General features: G+C 37.0%; 1 protein-coding gene across 1 annotated transcript in view; it reads left to right on the forward strand.

The window, feature by feature from the left end:
* The window catches only part of LOC127434309 (adhesion G protein-coupled receptor A3), an 87,964-nt gene that overhangs the window by 30,508 nt on the left and 29,478 nt on the right, over window positions 1-27,978 (forward strand). The window contains exons 3-7 of the mRNA XM_051690839.1: window positions 6,048-6,119; window positions 16,534-16,605; window positions 25,062-25,133; window positions 25,504-25,664; window positions 27,455-27,668. Of these exons, the coding sequence (XP_051546799.1) occupies window positions 6,048-6,119; window positions 16,534-16,605; window positions 25,062-25,133; window positions 25,504-25,664; window positions 27,455-27,668 (591 nt within the window). The remainder of the gene's footprint in view (window positions 1-6,047; window positions 6,120-16,533; window positions 16,606-25,061; window positions 25,134-25,503; window positions 25,665-27,454; window positions 27,669-27,978) is intronic.

Genomic DNA, 27,978 nt, shown 5'->3' on the forward strand with positions numbered 1-27,978 from the left:
TTGCAGGACCGAACCCAAAATCATTATATTGATTAAAAATATGATTCCATTAATATATTATGCCTCGTGTACCCTAATGCTAAATTATAATTTCAGACAATGACAGTGAGGCTTTATATTTTTGTTAAGGTTACATACATAATACATAAAATTTCCAATGCATTTTTCAAGACCAGTCCTAGTGGATTCCAAGAAGTTGCTGAAGTGCATTGAGATTTTATTTCACCCCTTTTTTTGCCCCCACCCTTATGTAAAGAGAGTTTTGAGCTGTACTACTGGGACGTGTGTTTGCCTTTCCACTCCAGAGAGCTGCGCATTGTGAGCTAAAGTTCAACTGGCTCTTCTCTGTATATTTTAAGGAAAATATTTTCTCACAGTATGGAGAGTCTGTCTGCTATTCAAAGCCAAGTCAACAGTTGCTCGAAATAAAAACTCTCTCAGGATCAGTTTCTAGAATTATTTCTAATGAAGAGTGGTTTATTTGTCATTACAGACTTTAAATTTTATTTTTATTTTTTTGGAGTAGTTACCATAATAATTGGATAAATACCATGGTTCTGAATGATTACCATTTTCAAATGCAATGCTACTTAAATGGTACACAAAGGTAGGTTTCTTCAAAGAATACCATGGTATTACCATGGAGATGTATCCATAAACCATAGTAAAACTATGTAACTTTTTAATACTTTTTTTGTTAGTGAAATGATTCCCAATTGATTGTACTGCTTTCTCTGAAAATAAAATGTACATACATTGACATGGTTATTAGGGGTGTAATCATTGTCAATAATAAAAAAAATAAATAACCTTTGGTTCATCACCCACGGTTCGGTATACATCGAATTTGATATCATTGCCAAAGAAATGTAGCCCTACTCCCTGGTTGAAGATTTGGTATATCAGCATGTGATGAAAACACCCAAATCGCGTTATGACGTCTCTTTTCGTATCCATTTTAGCAACAAGGTTATTCCATCCATAGTGATGTAGAGTTTCCGAATGTTAAATATTTGTTTAGTTGAGTTTGAAATACACTTTATGTTGATGCATGTAGAATGATAATGCAGGTATTTAAAGTTAAAGTGTTGATTTAGTAATTTAAAAAACAAGTTATGGAAATATGTTGTAGTGATTGTTACCAAATAATGAGTGTTCTTTCTTTGGATTTGGCAGTAGTGTTTTGGTTTGTCATTTTTATGTCCAAATATTTTATGTTGTTTTTTTCTGTCTTTATGTGAACGAAAAGACACAAATTCGCCCATTTTCTCATTGGAAATAGGTACAATTCAAAATATCACTGTCCTGGTCACAAAAGCAAAGTTTGTTGGGAGTAATAGCCATTTTCTATACTTTTGAGGCATAAGCAATTAGGAAATAACACTTACTACCCAGAAAAAAAAAAAGAAAAAAAATAATTGTTACACAGTGTTATTATTATAATTATTATTATAATTAATAACAACAATATAATATATATTACAAATTACTAGAAGTTACTAGTAGTTACAAGTAGCAGTGTTACATCCTATCTAAAGTAAACACAAAAGAGATACACTAAAAAGAATCCATTCCATATTCCAGGTCATCATACAATGTTTGTATTGTTTATATTCACAAATAAATGGTTCACATTAACAACATTTCAGGCACTTTTATTTAGATGTAACAATACATTTGATGAAGTCCTAAGAAGAAAAATAGTCAGTAAAATATCGCAATATATCACAGTTTTGAATCGCAATTCACCAAAAATAATGAATTGCAATTATATCATACCGTAACGCCAATTACCTTGTGATTCCCACCCCTAGTATAGACCAATTATGTAAAATATAAACATTCATATATGCTTGTATTCTCTTGTAGTCAATAAAATTCATAACTTTTATTTTTTTTTATTTATAATTTTTCAGAAAAGTTGTTTTTCCCAAAAAGAACCTATTATAATTGGTATCAACAGAGTGTACCCTTCACTCTCTATCATGTATTCTGTGCTACTCTGTTCCACCTATAAACCACAAATGGCATGACATCAAAAGAAACTTGCTGGGTTAGCCAGCCTTTGACGCATGAACTCTGTGATGTTTGTACAGGGCTAGCCGACTTGCGCAGGTGTGGGCTCTGGGTATTACTGACAATTGTCTTTGAACTGTTTGGCTATGGAGTTTCTTTCTCCTATGTCCCATTCTAGGATTGTTGCACACTGATTCATTTTGAGCTATGTTGTCCCAAAGGCACTAGATTAACTGCTAGCTATCGGTCAGTTTCTCTTGTATAAGAAATTACAGTTAAACGTTTTCCCCTTTAATTCTTAAAATTAATGTTTAATATCGTGCAGTACATCAGGATATTCTTGAATTACCTAAGCTGATTCATTCTGCCTATTGAATTACTAATGTTTGAAGAGGTTCCAATTCGTATGTTACGTTACCCTGCTAAATGAAAGTGATTTATTAACCCTTATGTAGCTTTGGTGTCAAAAATTACCCCTTTTGAACTTTACTTCCTTTGGTTCAAATTTTAAAGTCAGCTGATTCTTAAACTGACGTTGTTTCCTTAGTCCACAAGAGGGCGCATTAAATACAAACCATACAGCACCATTATATTATTGCAAAGAACATTTCTGGCTGTTAAAAAAAAAAGAGCATTCCATTTTCAGCTAATGTGCATAAAATAAATAAATAGGTTTAGTTGGTCCATATTCTCAAATGTTAAGACAAAATTAACAACATACCTCCACCAACTGTAAGGGGCTGTTCACACCGAATGCTTTTGTAACCGTCCATTTGCTTTTCTATGTAAACTACGCTAGACAAACGTCTTAGTTTCGCTTTGTTTTTCTTTATTCAGCGTCTCGAGCTGGAGTGCTGTTTTTTAGATGCTGTTTCTAATTAAAAAGAACTTTAAAAAGCATCTTGAGACACCTGCTTTCTGTTAAACTGTATTTGTTGTGCTGTGTCTAGCCTTTTTTAGGGCAAGAATGTGATCGATCTGAAGTCATCCTCAGTGCTTGGCACACATCCAAAATTTTAATGCACAGTTTTAGCATTTGAATGTGCATTTTTTTTTCTTAAATTCGATGAATATTTGAAATTCTAATTTTAATTTGACAGCCCTAATGCTTACATGCACGCACACCAACATGCACACACAGAGACACACACACACACATACACACACACATAAATGAAAGGGTGAGGCAATAATACTTGGCATACACCAAGCATGCTTCCACACATGCACGCACACACACACACACACACACACACACACACAGATCAAAGGATGAGTTTGAGACAGTTGATTTTTTTTTTTTTTTTTTTTTTTTTTTTTTTTTCACTGTGAGAAAGTTTATGCTCAGGGGTGGGAGCAGAATGTTTTTTTTTTTTTCTTATGTTCATACACAAAATGAATTATCACTGTTCCTTCCTGTTCATTTCTGTTTATTGTAGGTTGTTTTATTGACATTTTTTTTTTTTTATTATTTAGTCTATTGATTTTTTAAATTCTTTTATTCTTTTCTCCCCAATTTTTGGAATGCCCAAATCCCATATTCTATTGATTTATTGAATTGGGAAGTTTGAAATAAATGATAGGTAAAAACATTTTTACTCTAAGTCTTCTCTTTGTAACACCATGGTTTGTAATCATAATGTGGCATCATTGCAAAAACTGACACTTAAAAATACCTCAAACTATAAAAAATGCTAAACTTTGAAAAACAATTGTGATTTGCTAATGTCTTTGATAATGTGTAAATATACAGTTGAAGTCAGAAGTGTACATACACTTAAGTTTTTAACCACTCCACAGATTTAATATTAGCAAACCATAGTTTTGGAAAGTCATTTAGGGCATCTACTTTGTGCATGACATGAGTAAATTTTCCAACAATTGTTTACAGACAGATTGTTTCACTTTTAATTGACTATATCACAATTCCAGTGGTTCAGAAGTTTACATACACTAAGTTAACTGTGCATTTAAGCAGCTTGGTAAATTCCAGGAAATGATGTTAAGACTTTAGACAAATGGACAATTAGCTTCTGATCAATTGGAGGTGTACCTTTGGATATATTTTAAGGCCTACCTTCAAATTCATTGCCTCTTTGTTTGACATCATGGGAAAAACAAAATAAATCAGTCAAGACCTCAGAAAAAAAATTGTAGACCTCCACAAGTCTGGTTCATCCTTAGAAGCAATTTCCAAATGCCTAAAAATACCACGTTCATCTGTACAAACGATATTACGCAAGCATAAACACCATGGGACCACGCAGCCATCAAACCACTCAGGAAGGAGACACATTCTGTCTCCTAGAGATGAATGTAGTTTGGTGGGAAAAGTGCAAATCAATCCTAGAACAACAGCAAAGGACCTTGTAAAGATGCTGGAGGAAGCAGGTAGACAAGTATATATATCCACAGTAAAACAAGTCCTATATCGACATAACCTGAAAGGCTACTCAGCAAGGAAGAAGCCACTGCTCCAAAACCGCCATAAAAAAGCCAGACTACAGTTTGCAAGTGCACATGTTGATAAAGAAATGTCCTCTGGTCTAATGAAACAAAAATTTAACTGTTTGGCCATAATGACTATTGTTATGTTTGGAGGAAAAAGGGTGAGGTTTGCAAGCTGAAGAACACCATCCCAACCGTGAAGCATGGGGCTGGCAGCATCATGTTGTGGGGGTGTTTTGCTGCAGGTGGGACTGGTGCACTTCACAAAATAGATGGCATCATGAGGAAGGAAAATTATGTGGATATATTGAAGCAACATCTCAAGACATGAGACATGAAGTTAAAGCTCGGTCGCAAATGGGTCTTCCAAATAGACAGTAACCCCAAGCATACCTCCAAAGCTGTGGCAAAATGGCTTAAGGACAACAAAGTCAAGGTATTGGAGTGGGCATCACAAAGCCCTGACCTCAATCTGATAGAAAATTTGTGGGCAGAAATGAAAAAGCATGTGCGAGCAAGGAGGACTACAAACCCGACTCGGTTACAACAGTTCTGTCTGGAGAAATGGGCCAAAATTTCATCAACTTATTGTGAGATGCTTGTGGAAGGCTACCCAAAACGTTTGACCCAAGTTAAACAATTTAAAGGCAGTGCTACCAAATACTAACAAAGTGTATGTAAACTTCTGACCCACTGGGAATGTGATGAAAGAAATAAAAGCTGAAATAAATAATTCTTTCTACTATTATACTGACATTTCACATGCTTAAAATAAAGTAGTGATCCTAACTGACCTAAGACAGGGAATGTTTTCTATGATTAAATGTCAGGAATTGTGAAAAACTGAGTTTAAATGTATTTGGCTAAGGTGTATTTAAACTTCTGACTTCAACTGTATACAAATGCAGAACTTATGATAAGATTAAAAAAATAATAATAATCTGTATGCTACAACCAGGCAAATGAACCTCTGCAGCACTGGTTATAATTGTATAGTTTCAAGTTATTTTAATTTAAAAGTGTTTTTTGTTTCATTATATGGAAGCAGTCTGCACCAAATGCATGACACCTTTATTATTTTTCTCCCTGAAGTAAATTGAGAAATATAGATGTTCACTGAATTGAATGACATAAAATATTTTTTTATATGAAAATGAATGGTATAGTTTAGTAATTTAGAGATAATTAAGGTTAAAAAAAATAAAATAAAAAATACCTCAACCCCCCAAAAAACTAAATTAGTGAAGTTAGTGTTATTACATTAGTTTATAAAAATGCCATGATTACAGTTCAAAATTACACGGCTATTGTTTGGGTCAAAGTAGGCCTCAAGAATGCACCCATAATGAAGGATGCACAAGGGTTAAGGGGTGCGTGCTTGCTTATGGCTCTTAGCTAGAGCATGTCTAAGAATCAGAAGGTTTTTGTGTTATACCCACTGGTGTGTTTTCTGAGTTTTGAATTATAGGGCTGGGTTGGCCCTGTGTAGTGCAAGTTTAAACTGTGTGTCTGAAATTAACCAAAGGCCATTTTGATGTGTTTTATTTTATAATGTTCAGCATCTAACACGTTTTCTTTTGCAGGGACATAAAGAACAACATAATCACGCATATTGAACCTGGAGCTTTTTATGGACTTTATGCCCTCAAAAGACTGTAAGTATTGTTCAGTCTTACTCTTTATCAACATATGTGAAAAGCTTTTTTATTAAATGTATAGTTTTGATTAAATAAGTCGTGTTCAAAGTTGTTTTGAAATTACAGTGGTAAAAACACAGTTACACAAAGCCTCATGGCTTATTGCTTTAGGTGACATCTCCATGGAGCAATAGGTTGTAGCACACTTGAGGAAATGTTCTGATTCAAGTACAACACACAGTTTAACGCTTGGGTCTGTGCAACCACAGAAATAAGACATCTCTGTGGTTCTTCACTCCAGATGGACTGTTTCCAGACAGTTCTTGACGCAGCATGACTGATGCTATCTACTTCAACACATGCCAGTGGTTGCAAGTGTGTATATGTTTGAGTGTACAAACTGTTGAAAGCGAAAAGAAAGGAGGGTGCTGATTGAGTTCCCTATTTTGTGTAGTGGGAAGAAAGTTGAATGTATATGTGGTGAGTTTTTGGTTATATGTTTTTTAGACACACTGTGAGGGTTCGCATGTATGACACAGTTGTTTAATATGACTCATTCCTTGCCAATATAAACTGCTCTTTGGCTTGCTAAATGGAGAAGTATGCAGCTCTCCTGAAAAGAAAAAGAAATTCAGTCATACTAACTTTTCAGAGAGTGCACAAGATGAATTTTCCCAGTTTTATAACTCAACTTACTTTTCCAACTTTTTGCCTTGAGAGAAGAAAATGTCACGAAATTGCTAATGGTGTTTGAAATGTTTGAGTAAATGATAGATAACAAAAATTTTAGTCTTCTCTTTGTAACACCATGGTTTGTAGTCATAATGTGGTATCATTGCAAAAAGTGACACTTCAAAATACCTCAAACCAATAAATGCTAAACTTTGACAAAAATAGTGATTTTTTTAATTATTTTTTTATGTCTTTGATAATGTGTAAATATATATCCAAATGCAGAACTGGATAGCAAATACATTCATTAAATATAAACTAGATGATGAATTATAGTACTAACTTCTATATTGTTGGATTTTGGTGACATTCTGTAATGTCCGGAATAAGTCTGTTTAATATATTTTATTATATAACAATTTTATGCATTCTTTGCACTTTATTAAACATGGAAAAAAAATATATCCATAACAATAAAAAAGTTACAGTCGTTGGGATATAATGTTAAAGAAGATACATTTTTAAACCCTATGGGACTTGAAGTTAAATTTAAATTTCAAGCATTACAGTGCATCCGGAAAGTATTCACAGCGCTTCACTTTTTCCACATTTTGTTATGTTACAGCCTTATTCCAAAATGGATTAAATTCATTATTTTCCTCAAAATTCTACAAACAATACCCCATAATGACAACGTGAAAGAAGTTTGTTTGAAATCTTTGCAAATTTATTAAAAATAAAAAACGGGAAAAAAATCACATGTACATAAATATTCACAGCCTTTGTTCAATACTTTGTTGAAGCACCTTTGGCACCATTTACAGCCTCAAGTCTTTTTGAGTATGATGCTACAAGCTTAGCACATTTTTGGGCAGTTTCTCCCATTCTTCTTTGCAGGACCTCTCAAGCTCCATCAGGTTGGATAGGGAGCGACAGTGCACAGCCATTTTCAGATCTCTCCAGAGATGTTCAATCGGGTTCAAGTCTGGGCTCTGGCTGGGCCACTCAAGGACATTCACAGAGTTGTCCCGTAGCCACTCCTTTGTTATCTTGGCTGTTTGCTTAGGGTCATTGTCCTGTTGGAAGATGAACCTTCGCCCCAGTCTGAGGTCCAGAGCGCTCTGGAGCAGGTTTTCATCAAGGATGTCTCTGTACATTGTTGCATTCATCTTTCCCTCGATCCTGACTAGTCTTCCAGTTCCTGCCGCTGAAAAACATCCCCACAGCATGATACTGCCACCACCATGCTTCACTGTAGGGATGGTATTGGCCAGGTGATGAGCGGTGCCCGGTTTCCTCCAGACATGATGCTTGCCATTCAGGCCAAAGAGTTCAATCTTTGTTTCATCAGACCAGAGAATTTTGTTTCTCATGGTCTGAGAGTCCTTCAGGTGCCTTTTGGCAAACTCCAGGCAGGCTGTCATGTGCCTTCTACTCAGGAGTGGCTTCCGTCTGGCCACTCTACCATATAGGCCTGATGTGGAGTGCTGCAGAGATGGTTGTTCTTCTGGAAGGTTCTCCTCTCTCCACAGAGAAACGCTGGAGCTCTGTCAGAGTGACCATCGGGTTCTTGGTCACCTCCCTGACTAAGGCCCTTCTCCCCCGATCGCTCAGTTTGGCCGGGCGGCCAGCTCTAGGAAGAGTCCTGGTGGTTCCAAACTTCTTCCATTTATGGATGATGGAGGCCACTGTGCTCATTGGGACCTTCAATGCTGCAGAAGTTTTTCTGTACCCTTCCCCAGATCTGTGCCTCGATACAATCCTGTCTCGGAGGTCTACAGACAATTCCTTGGACTTCATGGCTTGGTTTGTGCTCTGACATGCACTGTTAACTGTGGGACCTTATATAGACAGGTGTGTGCCTTTCCAAATCATGTCCAATCAACTGAATTTACCACAGGTGGACTCCAATCAAGTTGTAGAAACATCTCAAGGATGATCAGTGGAAACAGGATACATCTTAGCTCAATTTTGAGTGTCATGGCAAAGGCTGTGAATACTTATGTACATGTGATTTTTTTTTTTCTTTCTTTTTTTTTCCTTTTTTTTCCATTTTTTATTTTTAATAAATTTGCAAAGATTTCAAACAAACTTCTTTCACGTTGTCATTATGGGGTATTGTTTGTAGAATTTTGAGGAAAATAATGAATTTAATCCATTTTGGAATAAGGCTGTAAACATAACAAAATGTGGAAAAAGTGAAGCGCTGTGAATATTTTCCGGATGCACTGTATATGCAGTTTGCTTCATAAAGAGGTGATTTTGGAATAGTCATGGTAAATTACATGAAATATCTTTGAATCTGTCACAGATTTAGGCATAGGGCCTATACTTTTTTTATTTATTTATTTTTATACAGTTGAAATCAGAAGTTTACATACACCTTAGCCAAATATATTTAAACTCAGTTTTTCACAATTCCTGACATTTAATCATAGAAAACATTCCCTGTCTTAGGTCAGTGAGGATCACTACTTTATTTTAAGAATGTGAAATATCAGAATAATAGTAGAGAGAATGATTTATTCAGCTTTTATTTCTTTCATCACATTCCCAGTGGGTGAGAAGTTTACATACACTTTGTTAGTATTTGGTAGCATTGCCTTTAAATAGTTTAACTTGGGTCAATTGTTTTGGGTAGCCTTCCACAAGCATCTCACAATAAGTTGCTGGAAATTTAGCCCATTCCTCCAGACAGAACTGGTGTAACTGAGTCAGGTTTGTAGGCCTACTTGCTCGCACATGCTTTTTCAGTTCTGCCCAAAACTTTTCTCGGATTGAAGTCAAGTAATTTTTATTTGTATAGCGCCTTTCACAACACACATCGTTTCAAAGAAGCTTTACAGAAAAGCATGCATTAACAGAAAATGAAACCATAATATCTGTAAAGTCTTAAGTCATCATTGTGTAGTTTGATTAAATACGGTTATGAAGTGTGTATACAAATATGTAATTAAATAATAATTGTATTTAGAAATCCAGTGAGCAAGCCGAAGGCGACTGTGGCAAGGAATACAAAACTCCATAAGATGTTGGTTAATGTAGAAAAATAACCTTGGGAGAAACCAGGCTCACTGTGGGGGCCAGTTCCCCTCTAGCTAACAGCATGAATATAATGCCAATATTACTTATTTATGTGCAGTGCAAGTAATGGATTAAAATTAGTAAACTAAGTGTTAAGGGCCAGTGTTTAAACAAAGATTTTGTAAGAACTGTAAGATTAATGACTAATGTCTTTGAAGTTCATCCTGGATTAACTGCAGAAGTTCATATAGATGCATTGTCGTTTGTTAGTTGGCTGATGAAGGTTTTGTTAGCAATTTATTGATAGTCTATTCCATTTTAAGGGTGTAGTTCATCATTAGACCAAGGTGATGCGGGCCTAGATCAGTGAGATTCTTTGCAGTTCAACCAGCCGGTAATTTCGTTGAGGTCTATCCTGAGTCCAAGGTTCAGGCAATGGCATATGAAGTATCCCATGTCTTATGGTTGGAGTTGGCATCAGTTCATCCTCCGAGGTCCATTGTAATAGACTGTGAAGTGATTTCTGGCTGGCACCGGCTGTATTTTGTCATCATAACTCGGAGACACGTAGCAGTGGAGTCTGATACCAAGCAGGAATGGAGCTGGATCCGGCTGGTTCTGGTGACCTCGGGATAGGAGTCCCGAGGTTGAGACATGGAAACAAATAGAATAATATTAGCGTAGATGCCATTCAGTTTTTTGCAGAGTTATAGATCATGATCAATGTTTCAGGTTCCAGCAGTCCTAACTGTAGCAGTCTAATTGTGTGGTGAAGAATAAATTAGGTGTATGCCTGGCTAAATAGATGAGATTTTAGCCTAGACTTAAACTCAGTGAGTGTGTCTGCATCCCAAACAATGTTAGGGAGACTGTTCCATAGTTTAGGAGCCAAATAGGAAAAGGATCTACCTCCTTTTGTGGATTTTGATATTCTAGGAACTATTAACAGGCCAGAGTTTTGCGATCGTAATGAACGTGATGGAATATAGCGTGGTAGAAGGTTACTTAAGTACTGTGCAGCTAAACCATACAAAGCTTTGTATGTAGTTAACCGAATTTTAAAATTAATATGAAATTGGGGGGCCTGGGTAGCTCAGCGAGTATTGACGTTGACTACCATCCCTGGAGTCCCGAGTTCGAATCCAGGGTGTGCTGAGTGACTCCAGCCAGGTCTCCTAAGCAACCTAATTTGCCTGGTTGCTAGGGAGGTTAGAGTCACATGGGGTAACCTCCTTGTGGTCGCAGTTAGTGGTTCTTGCTCTCAACGGGGCATGTGGTAAGTTGTTTGTGGATCGCGGAGAGTAGCATGAGCCTCCACATGTGGATTCTCCGTGGTGTCATGCACAACGAGCCACGTGATAAGATGCGCGGATTGACAGTCTCAGAACGGAGACAACAGAGACTCGTGAGTAACCGCGCCACCACGAGGACCTACTAAGTAGTGGGAATTGGGTATTCCAAATTGGGAGAAAAGGGGATGAAAAAATAAATAAAATTTTAATATGAAATTTAACAGGTAGCCAATGTAACAATAAAATGGGGCTAATATGATCATATTTCTTGGTTCTAGTCAGCACACTGACTGCTGCATTTTGAACCATTTGAAGTTTATTGAACTTGCTGGACATCCTCCCAGTAATGCATTACAATAATCTAGTCTTGAGGTCATGAATGATTAGTTTTTCGGCATCCACAACAGAGAGCATGTGTCGTAACTTATCAATATTTCTTAGGTGGAAGAATGCTGTTCTACAAACATTGGAAATTTGATTTTCAAATGCCATATTGGTATCAAATATAACACCTAAGTTCTTCGCTGTTGAAGACAATGTAAAAGTACATTCATCGAGAATCAAATTATATTTTAACTGCTTATTTTTGAGGTTTTTGGTCCAATAACTAGTACCTCTGTTTTGTCGGAATTGAGTAGAAGGAAATTTCTGGCAATCCAATCTTTAATTTCATTGATACACTTTGCTATTTTGGAGAATTGTGAAATTTTGTCCGGTTTCGAATAAATATAAAGTTGGGTATCGTCGGCATAACAGTGGAAACTTATTCCATGATTCCTGATAATATCTCCCAGGGGAAACATATATAAGAAGAAAAGCAGAGGCCCTGAAACTGATCCCTGTGGCACTCCATACTTAAATTTTGTTTGATTTGACAGTTCCTCGTTTACACAGACAAAGTGGTAGCGGTCTGCTAAATAGGACCTAAACCATGCTAATGCAAGTCCACAAATGCCAATAGAATTCTCTAGCCTATTCAAGAGAATATCATGATCTATCGTGTCGAAGGCAGCACTAAGATCTAAAAGCACTAGAAGAGAAATGCAGCCGTGATCAGATGATAAGAGCAAGTCATTAGTAACTCTGATAAGTGAAGTCTCTGTACTGTGGTGTGGCCTAAATCCTGACTGAAATTGTTCATATATACTATTTCTCTGTAGAAATGAACATAATTGGGAGGACACAACCTTTTCTTGTATTTTTGACATTAATGGGAGATTTGAAATCGGTCTATGATTAGCCAGTTCTCCAGGATCAAGTTGTGGCTTCTTAATAAGCAGATAACTGCAATTTTAAAGTTTCTTGGGACATGTCCTAAGGATAGTGAGGAGTTAATAATATTAAGAAGAGGTTCTGAGATTACAGGGAATATCTTTTAAGAGCCTAGTTGGCATTAGATCTAACATACATGTTGTTGTTTTTGATGTTTCGATAAGTTTTGTTAACTCTTCATTACCTATGACAGCAAAGGATTGAAGCTGCATGTGAGGAAAATTATGAGACACTGTTTTCTTAGGTACTGTGACCGATGATTGCATAATTCCAATTTTATTTCTGATTATTTCAATTTTATCAGTAAAGAAATTCATAAAGTCATTACTATTGTGCTGTGACAGAATATCTGGTTCAGTTGAGGCTTTATTCCTAACCAATTTTGCCACATTACTGAATAAATACCTTGGATAGTTGTGGTTATTTTCTATGAGTTTGCTAAAATATGCTAACCTGGCAGGTTTTAATGCATGTCTGTAGCTACAGACACTATCCTTCCATGCACCGCAAAATACCTCTAATTTTGTATTCTTCCACTTGCGCTCCATTTTCCCAGCTGCTCTCTTGAGAGCATGAGTGTGATTGTACCATGTTGTGGAGCTTTTTTCTTTAATCGAAGGGGTTGACACTATCAAGAGTGCTAAAGAAGATTGTATTTATATTTTCTGTTATTTCATCAAGTTTATCTAGACTTTGTGGCTTACTGAGTGTATGAGATAGATCTGGAAGATTATTAGAGAAGCTATCTTTAGTGGTCAACTTGAACGATAGCGTGGTGCAGATTGAGTAACATTAGCTGATCGCAGCATACAAGAGACGAGGTAATGATCTGAGCTGTCATCGCTCTGTGGTAGAATTTCTATAGTATCAACATCAACCCTTCAGACGAGGCTCATTTTTTATAACAATAACCTGGGGGAGTAGATTCATTTAATATATTGATCCAGTTTAAGCCAGGTTTCAGTCAAACAGAGCACATCCAAACTGTGATCTGTAATAATTTAATTTACAATTAGTGCTTTGGTTGAAAGAGATGTAATGTTTAGTAGCCCTATCTTTATATGATGTTTATCTTCATTTTTTTTTTTTTTTTTTTTCTTCAAGTTTGACCTTAATCAAAAATGTTTTAATGATTTAGTGAGGGGTTTGTGTTTGGTAGTTCGGTGAACAGACACAGTCTCTATATGATATCTAGGTGATACAGTCTCTATGTGTTGTAGTTTATGTGACCTGTGTGACATCTCAAGGCAGCTAGCAGACGTTCGGATTAGCCAGTTTGTCTGCTCATTGACCTGTGCCCCAGTTAGTCAGATACTATCACTATTAAGACTATGAGCCAAATTACTAGAGAGGAAAGCGGCACCTTCCCTGGAGGGATGGTGTCCGTCTCTCTTTAGCAGGTAAGGTCTACCCCAAAAACTCTTCCAATTGTCTGTAAATCTTATGCTATTCTCCAGACACCACTCAAACATCCAGCCACTCAGTGACACTAATCTACTATAAACCTTGTCACCACGATGAGCTGGGAGGGGGCCATAGCATATTACAGTGTCTGACAGCTGCTGCGGGGGCTCTACAGCCGGAACCAAAGTGTGTGTTGCTCGCTGTACTACCCGCATCTGAAACGGTATCTACGGGCTTCTCTTTCTCACTGACCTCCACTAGCGTTCGGATGTGGGTCTCTAACTCATTAAACTTCTCCGTCAGCCTGACTAATTCCTTACATTTATCACATGTGAATCCCTCACTGCTGATGGAAGAAGCTATATTGGAGGCTATTTGGAGTAAATTAAATTCAGTATTTTTCAAAAACTGAAATCAAATACATTTCTAAAATCAAATTGCACTTTAAAAAGCAATTTAAAATAATGACGTGAAAAAAAAAAATATATATATATATATAAAGTGATATATATACCTTTAAATTTCCGGTCAGGCAAGTATCTGTCTAAACATGCTGGAGGAAAATTACTTAAACAAATGAAGACATAAAAACAATTATAAATGAAAAAATAATAATTACATTGATGATAATAATCACTGAAATATAAATCATGGTTCGAGGTAAATGTGTTTTTGTATTATTTTATGTTTTAATCACAGATGTATAGGCTACAGAGTTGCGTTCACAATGAACTGCTCTGTGGAAATAAAGCGAACTGAACTCAAAGCACCTCCTGAGATGGTGGTCATTTGCAACATTCTCATAGACGATACTGTTCTTGCAAAAAAAAAAAAACATTCAGAAGACAGAAACAAAGAAAGAGTGAGAACCTTTTACATGTGCGTGTTCCATGAGACTGCACACCTCCGTACAAACAGCGTGTCATATATGTGCATAGACGGCTTTTCTGTCATCTGTTCTTAATAATATAATAAAGTGTGTTTCTTCAAGCGCATGTCTGTGTCTATGGGCAAATTATTTGTAATATTAATTTTATAATAATAATAACCATCACCTGTTGGCACAACCTTAATGTGCATTTCTCTTTAGCCTATAAATTAACAAAATATTAATACGGTCTCCTTGTTGTTTTTTCCAACACATTCAGAATCATTACCATGTCGCTGCGGCTTGCTTAGTGCGTGCACTTGTAAAATTTATATTTTAAAAGGCTCATTATGTCACGAACGCCAGTGAAGATTCCTCAATCGACCACCGGAGGTCTCACTCACCTGAATATTATCATTGAACTACATTTCCTAAGTACCCACATGCCTGGACAGATTACCCTACACCTGCCTCATATCACTCAGACTATTTAAGCCTGATGTGTGTGTTCATTCATTGCGAAGTCTTGTTTGCCCGGCTACATTTCTGAGCATTATTACTTACTCTGTTGATCTTCCCGTGTTTGACTCTGCCTTGGATTTACCTTGTACGATTCTCTGCTGCCTGCCTATTACTGTGTTTGCCTGGACTATCTCTATTGCTGTTTTGCTGCCTGCCCCGATCCTTTGCCTGTTTGACTACGTTACTGCCCTGTCTCTGATATTGTTGGTTGCCCTGGTTATTTTACTCACGTCTGTTTGTACTCTGAACTTTTTGTGTTAATAAACCACACATGGATCCCACTCAGCCTGAGTCAGTGTTACACATTATTACAGTAAAGTATTTCTCTGTAATGTAGAACAGTGTTTGCAATGTTACTTATAACATTCTTTCTCAGCCCTGGAACTCGAACCATTTTCTGATGCCCCCCAAAATATATATATATAGGCTATATTTAAGTAATTCAATTAATATCATAAACATGCGACTTGGATTAAACACACCTACTAGTCGACTAGGAAAACCTTTGGTTGGGGCAGCCCTATGGTAAACAATTGTTGGAAGAATTACTTGTGTCATGCACAAAGTAGATGTCCTAAACGATTTGCCAAAACTATAGTTTGCTAATATGAAATCTGTGGAGTGGTTAAAAATTTGTTTTAATGACTTCAACCTAAGTGTATGTAAACGTCTGATTTCAACTATATGTGTGATTGTACATGTGCACAGAAAACTGTATTTGAATATTGGAATAGAAAATATATAAATCAAAGTTATATGTCTTAAAATCAAATGTCTGATTCATGCTTTTATGTCTAAAATGTGGCTTGACATTAAAACAAGTGATTAGATGGGGTTTAAGGAACCCAGCCAAAAAGCATGTTCTGTCTTATCTAAAGCATGGAATTGCTGCTAGATTGACAGTAGTAATGCTTTTCCTAGGATGTAATGGTAGTTTGGCTGTCAATATTGAAAAAAATAAATAAATAAATAAATAAAGGCATGTGATCAGTTCCTATTTTGTGTTGCATGAAATGTAACTTTTGTGCTTTTAAAAGGCATGTTTTGATTTGCAAAGGGCAGTTCTTCACTTAAGTACGGTGAAATGCAATTGTTGTGAGAAATGCAATATAACTGACCCAGGTAATGACTACTTACCTAGTCATTTAGCATCCCTCTTAAATGTACTGGCTTTTTTCTGAAAATAACAAGTGTATTAAAATGCTTGTTGCAAATGGTATGTAACTGTGTATTACCTCTAAGATAATATAAGGTTGTAAAATATTATGTATATTTCTACTTCACAAGAGCAAAAGACTCTTTATATAGCTGAATAATATTGCACTTATGTGTACAAGTTCACACATTAACACATTCCCTTATCTTTTATGCCTTGCAGTGACTTATCCAAAAACCTGGTTGGCTGCCTCCACGTGGACGTTTTTAAGGGTCTCACAAACCTTGTTAAACTGTAAGTCATGTTTTATCTCTGCTATAAACTTAAAAAATGGGCAGTTCATTGAAATACCTCTTTGTTAACTATGGGAAGAATATAGTATCAAAATTATTCACAAATGCGTAACACTTATCATTCATTTCGATAAATGTCATACATGCATCTTACTATCCACACACAAATGTCTTTCAACTTGTGTCTGTGAAATTCTGAATTAAATGAATGTGCACCTATTTGTACAAATAGAGACAAAATTGTGAATTCAAGTGTTCTCTTTTGTATAAATGTAACACAATTTGCATTTCTATTTTGAGAATTGTGTTTTGCTGTTTTCACCATGGCCGACCCGTGTTATTCGCCTTATACAAATGTCTTTTACTTGTGTCTGTGTAATTTATTATTAAATGAATGTGCAGCTATTTATACAAATAGAGACATTTGTGAATATAAATATTCCCTTTCGTACAAATAAATCACAGTTTGTGTATGCAACCAAATGAAGATGTTCCAAATGAAACACAAAATGGTCTTGTGAAGTATCGAATGTGCATTTGTGTATCAAGTGACGCATGCATTCATTGATGTATTTTTGTGTTTTTTCTGTTTCATTCATATGAATTTTGAGACTTCCTTTCCGCTGGTTTTGCCTTGCATGATCCACACGTAACTTTGTGTAATAAAAGCAGCTACCACTAGACGGCGGTCTCATTTTACAGATGTTCACAAGGTCACTCAGCATGCACAGTTTACAAGTGCCACTTCAAACAAACAGCATCTGAGATCAGCAGGAAGAATCAAAGGTTTGTCTCAATTTTTCTCATATACAATCAAGGATAATGTCCTGTCTCATTGTAAAAGGCGAAAAAAGCCTATTTAGAGTGTAGTCCTGGTGACAATACATTTGTGTGACATGTCAGTAGCTGTCTAACTAATAGGATTCCAACACCTGGCCAACCGTGTCTTTGTTCCAGGTCAGCATTAGAGCCTGCTACTCAATCTTAACTAAGTTTCTTGACTGAAATTCCTGTCTACACAATGGGAAATATCTGTTTGTGTTGTCAAAGCATAAGTACATTTCTTAATATTGTAGTATCCAATAGGGCTGGGCGGAATGGCGATATATATCATGGTGACGGAATAAAGTGTCAATCGGTAGAAATGTTTGTATATCGTGGTATGCAAATATCTGTGCATGCAATGCTCTACTTGGCTGATGGTGAGACTGATAGTGAGAGAGACGAACAAACAGACACGGAGATAGATGAACAAACAGAATGCAGGACGACCACGAAACAAGTCAAAGGAGGAATATATTTTTGCATTAAAAGATGCAGTCTCACGTTATTAGATGAGAGCACTGTTTATGACGCGCGTGTAGACAGCGCATGCCTCAGCTGCTGTTAATTAATTACCATTTGACACCTTCAAGCTTTCCTTCCGACTGTTCTCCCATAAGCAAGGAATGAATAAATAACACCTTTGTCAACAGTGCATTTAAAACAAGTAGATTAATGTTTCCAGTATCTAATGGAAGACTAAATCCAAAACAAAACAGTGATTTGAGGGCTTTGCTTCCGAATCAAAGCAAATGCTTATATTCAAATAGAAAAGCCTATTTGTGCTTGTATTGAAAAGTGATGCAGAGTAGATACATTATTTTTAATATTATTTATTGATAAAGTTTTTCATTGTAATGGACATGACAGGCTTACATTGGGCATAATTTTAAATAAAAAAGAACTTATGATACAAGTTTTTGTATCACTTCCATCAAAATGTGTAGGCTATATTCCATATCATACATACAGTATCATTATTGACCAAAACAATTTAAGTACTATTACCATATACATTATTGCTTATATCACCCATCCCTATCACATTTCAATGAAAACAAAGTTATATTGTGATATATACCGTTACTGTGATTATATAGAATTTTGATCATATCACCCACCCCATACCCAAACACCTGGCACTGTTGCATCCTGTCAGAAGCTGTTATTTCTTGGGCTCATATAACATAGTAAGATTATTTTTTGAATTTTTTATTGAGAGAAATAAAAAGCATTAATGCAGAAGAACAGCAGCACAGGTAGAAGTGCCTTTTATAAAGCAATAATCACGATAGCAGACACCATAAATACCTTTATATTAAGGTTTGTAGAAGATCTGCTGTTGAAAGAATTGGTTTCCACGATATGTAAATGTATACCAAAAAATAAATAAATAAACAATTCCCCCAGTATGTCAATAAATATGAATTCTTTGAAATACTGTTTCAGATTCAGACCATGATCATTGAATCATTACTAGCTTTTCAGATTTTTCCCCGTGCTTTGCCCGTCAACTTCAAGCACTGACTCACCTGCTCCCAAAATCAGTGGTTCCAGATCCAATACAGGATACATTTTAAAATGTATAATATTCTCCTTTATTGTTCTCTGATGTGAAGTCAGACTTACAGTGCATCCAGAAAGTTTTTCCACATTTTGTTATGTTACAGCCTTATTCCAAAAAGGATTAAATTCATTATTTTCCTCAAAATTCTACAAACAATACCCCATAATGACAACGTGAAAGAAGTTTGTTTGAAATCTTTGCAAATTTATTAAAAATAAAAAACGAAAAAAAAATCACATGTACATAAGTATCCAGACCGTCGGAGGAGAGAGAGGAGTGACACACTTGCTGTGTGTGTGTGTGTTTGTGTGTGTGCTTAAAGATTTGAGGTCACACGGCGAGTTGGGGAAATCGATTATGAGGTGAAACTAACGGATAGAGGCGGAGCACATCAGATTTACCACCTCAACCTCCTAAAACCGTGGAGAGAGGCGATTCCCTTGACTTTGGCGACAGTGGTTCCGGAGAGGGAGGAGCTCGGACCGGAGGTGAACTTAAAAGCCACTGATTGAGTCACCCCGGTCACTTGTGGAGACCACCTCTCACCATCCCAAGTCACGGAGGTGGCAAGGAGAATTCTCCATGTTCTTGCCTCTTCCCGGTCATACGAATCTCGCAGAGCACCATATTGAAACGACCCCAGTGGTAGTGGTACATAGTAGTCCCTACTGATTACCCGAGCACAGAATAGAAGTGGTTCGGGAAGAATTAAAGGCCATGCTGGATGCTGGAGTGGTGGTGGCGTAGTGGACTAAAGCACTGAACTGGTAAGCAAAAGGTTGTTGGTTCAATTCCCACAGCCTCTGTCCTTGGGCAAGGCACTTAACTCCAGGTTGCTCCAGGGGGATTGTGCACTGTAAGTCGCTTTGGGTAAAAGCGTCTGCCAAATGCATAAATAGATAAATATATAAATATTTATGGGGTAATAGAAGAATCCCACAGTGACTGGGCCAGCCATGTGGTTTTGGTTCCTAAGAGCGACAGCTCAGTCCGGTTCTGTGTGGATTATAGAAAAGTCAATGCGCCGTACCCGATGCCTCGGATTGATGAGCTGCTCGATTGGTTAGGCGTGGCTCGCTTTTATTCGACACTGGATTTGATGAAGGGCAGATCCCCTTAACTCCTATGCTCCGTGAAAAGACTGCATTTTCCACACCATTCAGATTACACCAATTTGTGATGCTTCTGTTTAGTTTGTTCGGGGCCCCGGCTATGTTTCAGCAGCTCATGGACAGAATCCTCAGATGCTTACGCCGCTGTATATCTAGATGACATAATTTTCAGTAATGATTGACAGTGGCAACTGCAGCATATGAGGGCTGTCCTGAGGTCATTGAGACAGGCAGGACTCACGTCAAACTCAAAGAAGTGCGCAATTGGGTGGGTAGAAGTACGGGTTCTGGGCTTCCACTTGGGTCATGGGCAAGTGCGGCCCCAAATTGATAAGACCGCAGTGATTATGGCCTGCCCTAGACCTAAGACCAAAAAGGAGATGAGACATTTCCTGGGGCTGGCTATTATCGTAGGTTTGTGCCTGACTATTCTACTGTCACCAGCACGCTGACTGATCTGACTAAAAAAGGGGAGTAAATGGCAGGCCGGATAGCTCCCCGGTCTGAGTCGGTCTGAATGTGGGTTTGTGGTGATGGGGGCGTGGCAGAGCGACGTCTGTAGAGAGTGAGGCCGGGAGAGGAAGAGTGGTAAGGATTGACACCAGTGGGAAATTATCTCTAACAGCTGTTCTGTGTTGAAGTGAGAGCTGGAGAGGGATAAATGGGCAGTCAACACTGCCAGAGGACAGAAAGAGGAGTAACACACGCTTGCTGTGTGTGCGTGTTTGTGTGTGCTTAAAGACTTGTTGTGACAATGAAAAGTGTATAAAGAACCTAAATACTTTTAAATTAACCTGGCTCGCCACTTCCTCATTTAAGTATAGAACTTGTTACAGCGATATAAGCAATAAAGTATATGGTAATAGTCAGGGGCGGACTGGGAAGAGAAATCAGCCCTGGATTTTACATGGAAAGTGGCCCAAAAGTTGTTGAGCATGGTGGGGGTGGGGGTCGCTGTCCTTTTCTGCATATTGTGGCGCTGTTTTGCGGCCCCCTTTAGCCTGTCGTGGCACGTTCGGCATAACGCGGTGGCCCATTCGTCCCCGTTTCACGGCCCGCCAACCTGGAAAGGTCCCGGTTCTCCCAGTGGCCAGTCTGCCCTTGGTAATAGTATTAACATTTTTGGTCAATAATTATATGTATGATATGGAATATAGCCTACACATTTTGATGGAAGTGATTCAAAAACGTAATAAAAAAATAAGTTCCTTTTTTATTTAAAATGATGCCCAATGTAGCCTAATGGAAGCCTGTCATGTCCATTACAATGAAAAACTATAAATAAATAAATATTTAAAATAATATTTTATCTGTTTTATCTACTCTGCATCGCTTTTCAATACAAGCACAAATAGACTTTTCTATTTGAATATAAGCATTTGCTTTGATTCTGAAGCAAAGCCCTCAATCACTGTTTTGTTTTGGATTTTGTCTTCCATTAGATACTGGAAACTGTTTTGGTAACTATAGTCTAATTGATATAAACGCATTTTGACAAAGGTGTTATTTATTCATTCCTGATGTAATTGCGATCGCTACTCTCTCCTTGTTTGCGGGAGAACATTTGGTAGAAAAGCTTGAAGGTGTCAATGGTAATTAATTAACAGCAGCTGAGGCATGCGCTGTCTACACGCGCGTCATAAACAGTGCTCTCATCTAATAACGTGAGACTGCATCTTTTAATGCAAAAATATATTCCTCCTCCTGCGTTTGACTTGTTTCGTGGTTGTCCTGCATTCTGTTTGTTCATCTTTCTCCGTGTCTGTTTGTTCGTCTCTTTCACTATCAGCCTCACCTTCAGCCAAGTAGAGCATTGCATGCATAGCATGCATACCATGATATACCATGATATACATGCATACCATGATATAGAAACATTTCTACCGATTGACACTTTATTCCATCGCCCCGATATATATCGCCATTCCACACAGCCCTATTGGATACTACAATATTAAGAACGGTACTTATGCTTTGACAACACAAACAGATATTTCCCATTGTGTAGACAGGAATTTCAGTCAAGAAACTTAGTTAAGATTGAAGTAGCAGGCTCTAATGCTGACCTGGAACGAAGACCCGGTTGGCCAGGTGTTGGAATCCTATTAGTTAGACAGCTACTGACATGTCACAAACGTATTGTCACCAGGACTTACACTTTAAAATGGGCTTTTTCCGCCTTCTAAAATGAGACAGGACATTATCCTTGATTGTATATGAGAAAAATTGAGACAAACCTTTGATTCTTCCTGCTGATCTCAGATGCTGTTTTTTTTTTTTAAGTGGCGCTTGTAAACTGTGCATGCTGAGTGACCTTGTGAATAAACCACGCCTCGCCTGATAGTACATCTGTAAAATGAGACCACCGTGTAGTGGTAGCTGCTTTTATTGGACAAAGTAACGTGTGGATCATGCAAAGCAAAACCAGTGGAAATGAAGTCTCAAAATTCAAATGAATGAAACGGAAAACATACAAAAAGACGTCAATGAATGCACGCATGTCACTTGATCCACAAATGCACATTTCGATACTTCACAACCAAATATGTTTCATTTGGTTGCATACACAAACTGTGATTTATTTGTACAAAAGGGAACATTAATATTCACAAATTCACATATTTGTACAAATAGCTGCACATTCATTTAATAATAAATTATACAGACACAAGTAAAAGACATTTGTATAAGGCTGACTATACGTTGTGATCAGTTGAATGCAACTTTGGTGAATAAAAGTACCAATTTCTTTCTATAAGAGCAAAATCTGTACATTATTCCAAACTTTTGGCCGCCAGTGTATATTCACAAATTTGTCTCTATTTGTACAAATAACTGCACATGCATTTAATAATAAATGACACAGACACAAGTAAAAGACATTTTCTTAAGGCTAATAACATGCATTTGTGAAGTTTTCCCAAATTGATGGGTAGATGTAACCACACTTATGGATGAATTTAGGACTTGTTCATTGGTAGTTGTTTGTTTGTGGGTCAGCCATGGTGAAAACAGTGAAACAAAAGTCTCAAAATTCAGAGAAATAAAACGGAATAGACACAAAAACATGTCAATGAATGCACGTGTCACTTGATCCACAAATGCACGTTCAATGCTTCATAAGGCCATTTTGTGTTATGAACATCTTAATTTGGATAGACACGCAAATTGTGTTACATTTATACAAAAGGGAACATTTGTATTCACAAATATGTCTCTATTGGTACAAATAGGTGCACATTCATTTAATTCGGAATTTCACAGATACAAGTTGAAAGGCATTTGTGTGTGGATAGTAAGATGCATGTATGATATTTACCAAATTGATAAATGTTTAGACATTTGTGAAGAATTTTTATTACTATACTCTTCCCATAGTCAACAAGTAAACAAGTAGCGAAAGAAATTCAGGGAAGTCTATTCACACCAAGAGCGAAACAAAAAAATGTGGTCGGTCTTGCACTTTAATGCAAAATAATGCAGTGTGAATTCAGAATGGAAATGTCCATAGGCTGCATTGTTGCTATTCAAAGTCTGTGTGAATAGGCCTGTAAATCTTATGAGTATTATGTTCTATAGTGTTAATTCTACTTTATCGCATTTACACATGTTTGTTAATTAACATTATTACTATTGCACATTCTTACATTTATTAATTTTACTGTTACTTTAATAACTTTTCATTTTAAACTGCAGTAATGGAGAAACAAATGTCATTGGTGGTGTTTGGCTGAGATTTATCAACCTAATTACCCTTAACAGAATGGTAAAACTCATAACAGGTGCTGTTAGATGAGCATGTTAACGTTGACTTCCCATGGGTGCAGCAACAGCTGTAGATGTATTAGTGAGTGTCGTCTTCTCCAGGTGAAGGTGAAGATTATAACTGATCCAGTCATTTCAATTAAACCACTGAGCAGATTTCACCCCAAAGAGATGTGATGTCAAGGGCATACAGGAAAAATTGAAAACATAAACTATTTGTCATGGCGATTTTGGTTTAATACGTTAATGGAACCTGCTTGAATAAAGGGGACCAGTTCTAACAAAAGCATTCCAAGGTATTTTTTGTAGAACTTCATCATGGAAACACACCAAATATGACAAATGTGCCCCAATGCTTACATTTCTCAGATTACTAGATCTCCAAGTCTAAAGGAAAGTTTAAATTGCAGATTTCACTCTGTTAAAGGGATTGTTACAAAATAAAAATTGTCATCATCTGCTCACCCTCATGTCGTTCCAAACCCATGTATTTTTTTTTTTTTTTTCTTCACTGGAACACAAAATAAGATGTTTGGAAGCATCTTTTTCCATAAAATGAAACAAAATGGGAACTGGTTCTGTCAATATGGGTCAGGAGCTTCAGTTAATGTTCACATCAGAATGGGGTAAAAATGTGATCTCAGTGATTTCGTCTGTGGCGTGATTTTTGGTGCCAGATGTGCTGGTTTGATTGTTTCTTTAACTGTTGATCTCCTGGGATTTACACGCACAACAATCTCTAGAGTTTACTCAGAATGGTGCCAAAAACAAAAAAACATCCAGTGAGCGGCAGTTCTGCGGATGGAAGTGGGCACTGGCTCACCAAAACTGGACAGTTAAAGACTGGAAAAACATAACCTGGTCTGATGAATCTCTGTTTCTGCTGAGGTACACAGAGGGTATGCCCACCGCAGCCTCAGCTTTCTGTTCTTGGTTAACAGAAGTGTAACCTGCCGTGGTCTTCTGCTGTTGTAGCCCATTCGCTGATTAGATAATCACATTAATAAGTAGCTGTACAGGTGTACCTAATAAAACTGAGTGTATAGTCCAAACTTGTATGGCTTCAGAATACTTGTGTAAAACTATGATACAGTTAGCCATGTATTGTTTTTTTATTGTTTCAAATGTAATGTTTATCTGAATGTCAAATTAACATGGTACATTTTCCTTATCCCTCTCTTTTTGTTGTAGTAATCTTTCAGAGAACAAGTTTTCATCGCTGTCTCAAGGGATCTTTGACAGTCTTGGTGCTCTGAAAATACTGTAAGTTTTTATTTTCTCCTTGCAGGACATGTTTCAAATTCATTTTAATGGTGGAATAGTACTGGAAATATAAATGCCCCTTTGGAACGGCTAAAAAAGCCACAGATACCCTATTACAGCCTTGATATCATTCCCTCCAGCTGTTCTCCACTTCATTAGAGCTTCAATTAACAAAGAATCTTATTCAGTAACTTGAACACGTATGGTATCATAACACTTGGCATGTCTTCAAACGCATTGATGCTTGGATGGGGAACTTCTAGAGTTTACCTCCGGCCTAAATTTAATGAGGATCTTCTCAAAAAAGTTAGGTTCTGATATAGTTTGTTTTTTCGCAATCCTTTTTTAACATGCTGCATAAATTTTTCAGGGAGTTTGATAGCCCTTATCTCCTGTGTGACTGTAACCTTCAATGGTTGGTGGTCTGGATAAAAGAGAAGGGGGTGGGCGTGAAGGAAACATGCTGCTCTTTCCCTCGCTCCCTACATGGTCAGCTTATAATCTCACTCAGACCTGAAACACTCACCTGTGGTAAGAATACACACACACTTGCACACTCTCCCCGCAATGCTTCCTGCTCTTAATTGCAAACAGTACGCATAGATTAAATGAGATAAGCACCTTATTTCATAATATTTTAGTGATATTGTGCAATATAAAGTCTGATAAAACTTCTGACATATTGCACATTAGGTGCCTTATCTTTGTTCTGAGGTCAAACGGTGAGACCGCCATAGTGCAATAATACACTTGCTTATAGACCAAACGAGTGTCCTAAATGAGTAGCCAAGAAAAGTAGGGGAGACCGGCAATGATTTAATGGGGCATTTGTAATACACTATACATCTTTAATCTTAGATGTTAAGCATTAGGGGTAGGGTTAGATTAGGGTTAGTTTAGTTTTGGGGTTGGTGTAAACTCGATGAGCCTGCCGGCAGGTCCAAAGGGGGTGCTATATCCTGAAAAAAATTTAAAGTCTCTGTGTACATAATTCAGGCATATGAGGTGTCATTGGAAAGCTTAGAATCTGAACTTTTCAGAGATAACCATCACTTTTGCATTTATGTTACAAAATATAACAAAATAAGGCCTCAAAACATTCATGTTGAAAATTAGCACCCCCCAGAGGTAATGGGGTAGAAATATTTATATAAAAATACAATTCCTTCACACAGCACATAAATAGACAAGTCATATATCAAATGAAAGCTCTCACTCTCAGGAATGTGACTTGACAGTAAATTGTGTTGCGCTCATACCACAGAAAGATTTTCAAAAGAATCACAAAGTGAAATATGATTTCTGTAAGTCATCAAATATAAATGTCTCTTTTAGACTCCGTTAACTGCTGCTGTAAGCCCCAAATACTTAAAAACATTATATCTGCTTTTACCTTAGGAAGTTCTCTAAAAAATTAGCAATTGTTTACATGTCTATGAGTTTGTTTGGCTGAATAATCTAACTTTATATCTTAGTTGTCCAGAACAAAATATGCCATTCAGAAGGACAAGCATGCTAAACAAATCAATCATACTGGGCCATGTAGCAAACTGCTTATCTGGAGGTGAGAAACTATAGTCAAAAACACACAGAAACGTCAAAACAAAAGCTCAAATTAAATAGACGCATGTGTTTGCTTAAATATTTCACTTGTTGGGCACATAAAATGTCCTGGAAATGTCCTGGAAAATTGTGCCTTGAAAAGAGTGGGAACCCTGAATAGCTGGCTGGTAGATCTATAGTCTGTGAGTAATGCAGAGATGCACACTAACCTACTCTGAAGCTAATTTGCCAAATTGTTTTCTTATTAAAATTGGTTGAATGGGTCACTTTAAGCTTGAATACTAAAAAACATTTAAATACAACAAATAAGCTTTAAATACCACAAACATATCAACTGAAAATATACATCTGAAACACCTGCTATGACTTTCTTACCTTCTTCACCTCTCATAAGTTTAAATATAAAAAATGTTACATTACAGTCTTCCTAAATTTTGCTTTGTCTCCCACATACAAATGATTCCTTTTCTGTTACTAATCCAGTTACTTTCTTACGGCAAAAAAAAAAAAAAAAGAAAAAAAAAGTAATACCTGCAGTAAAAGCTTGACAGCCTTGTTTCGGGCCTCCCATTTTATGTTGATCTTGGACATGCTTTCTAACCAAAGCCAATGTAAGCAATCTCAGATCACTCATAAATGTCAGCTTTTGCACATAGCAATCACATGTGGCTTACCACAGTCTTTTTCCATGATCTTTCAGATCTCAAACACTTTCTTTGTCTTTTGTTTTTTCTCTGGTGTTTTTATTCTCTATTTAGATGCCCCTTTGGAGCTTCCCTCCTTCCAAATGACTCCATCCCAGCATCAGATTGTCTTCCAGGGAGATAGCCTGCCATTCCAGTGTATGGCCTCTTTTGTGGATGAGGACATGCAGGTTCTGTGGTATCAGGATGGAAAGATAGTGGAACCTGATGCCACTCAGGGTATCTACATAGAGAAAAGCATGGTGCAAAACTGCTCCCTAATAGCCAGGTAATGGAAACCTGCCCTGGTGGGAAATAAACCTAATGCCAAAAGCAAAACACCACTTCTGCACACTAGAAATACATTAATCTCTACCTAAGAGCAGTGTTTGGCTTGGAGCACAAAGTTACATATGACGGAAATATGAACTAACACATGATCTACTAACAATGTGCTGGAAACTGCCTGAACTAAAAGTCAACATGAAGAAAGCAACTAATTTTATTTCTGTAATATGATGAATCTCAGAGTGAGAAACAGGTTATTTAATGTGAAAAAAAGGCAGAGTAAATGTAAATGATTGGAACATTAAAAGTGC

This window comes from Myxocyprinus asiaticus, chromosome 1 (assembly GCF_019703515.2).
Source record: "Myxocyprinus asiaticus isolate MX2 ecotype Aquarium Trade chromosome 1, UBuf_Myxa_2, whole genome shotgun sequence".
NCBI lineage: Eukaryota > Metazoa > Chordata > Actinopteri > Cypriniformes > Catostomidae > Myxocyprinus > Myxocyprinus asiaticus.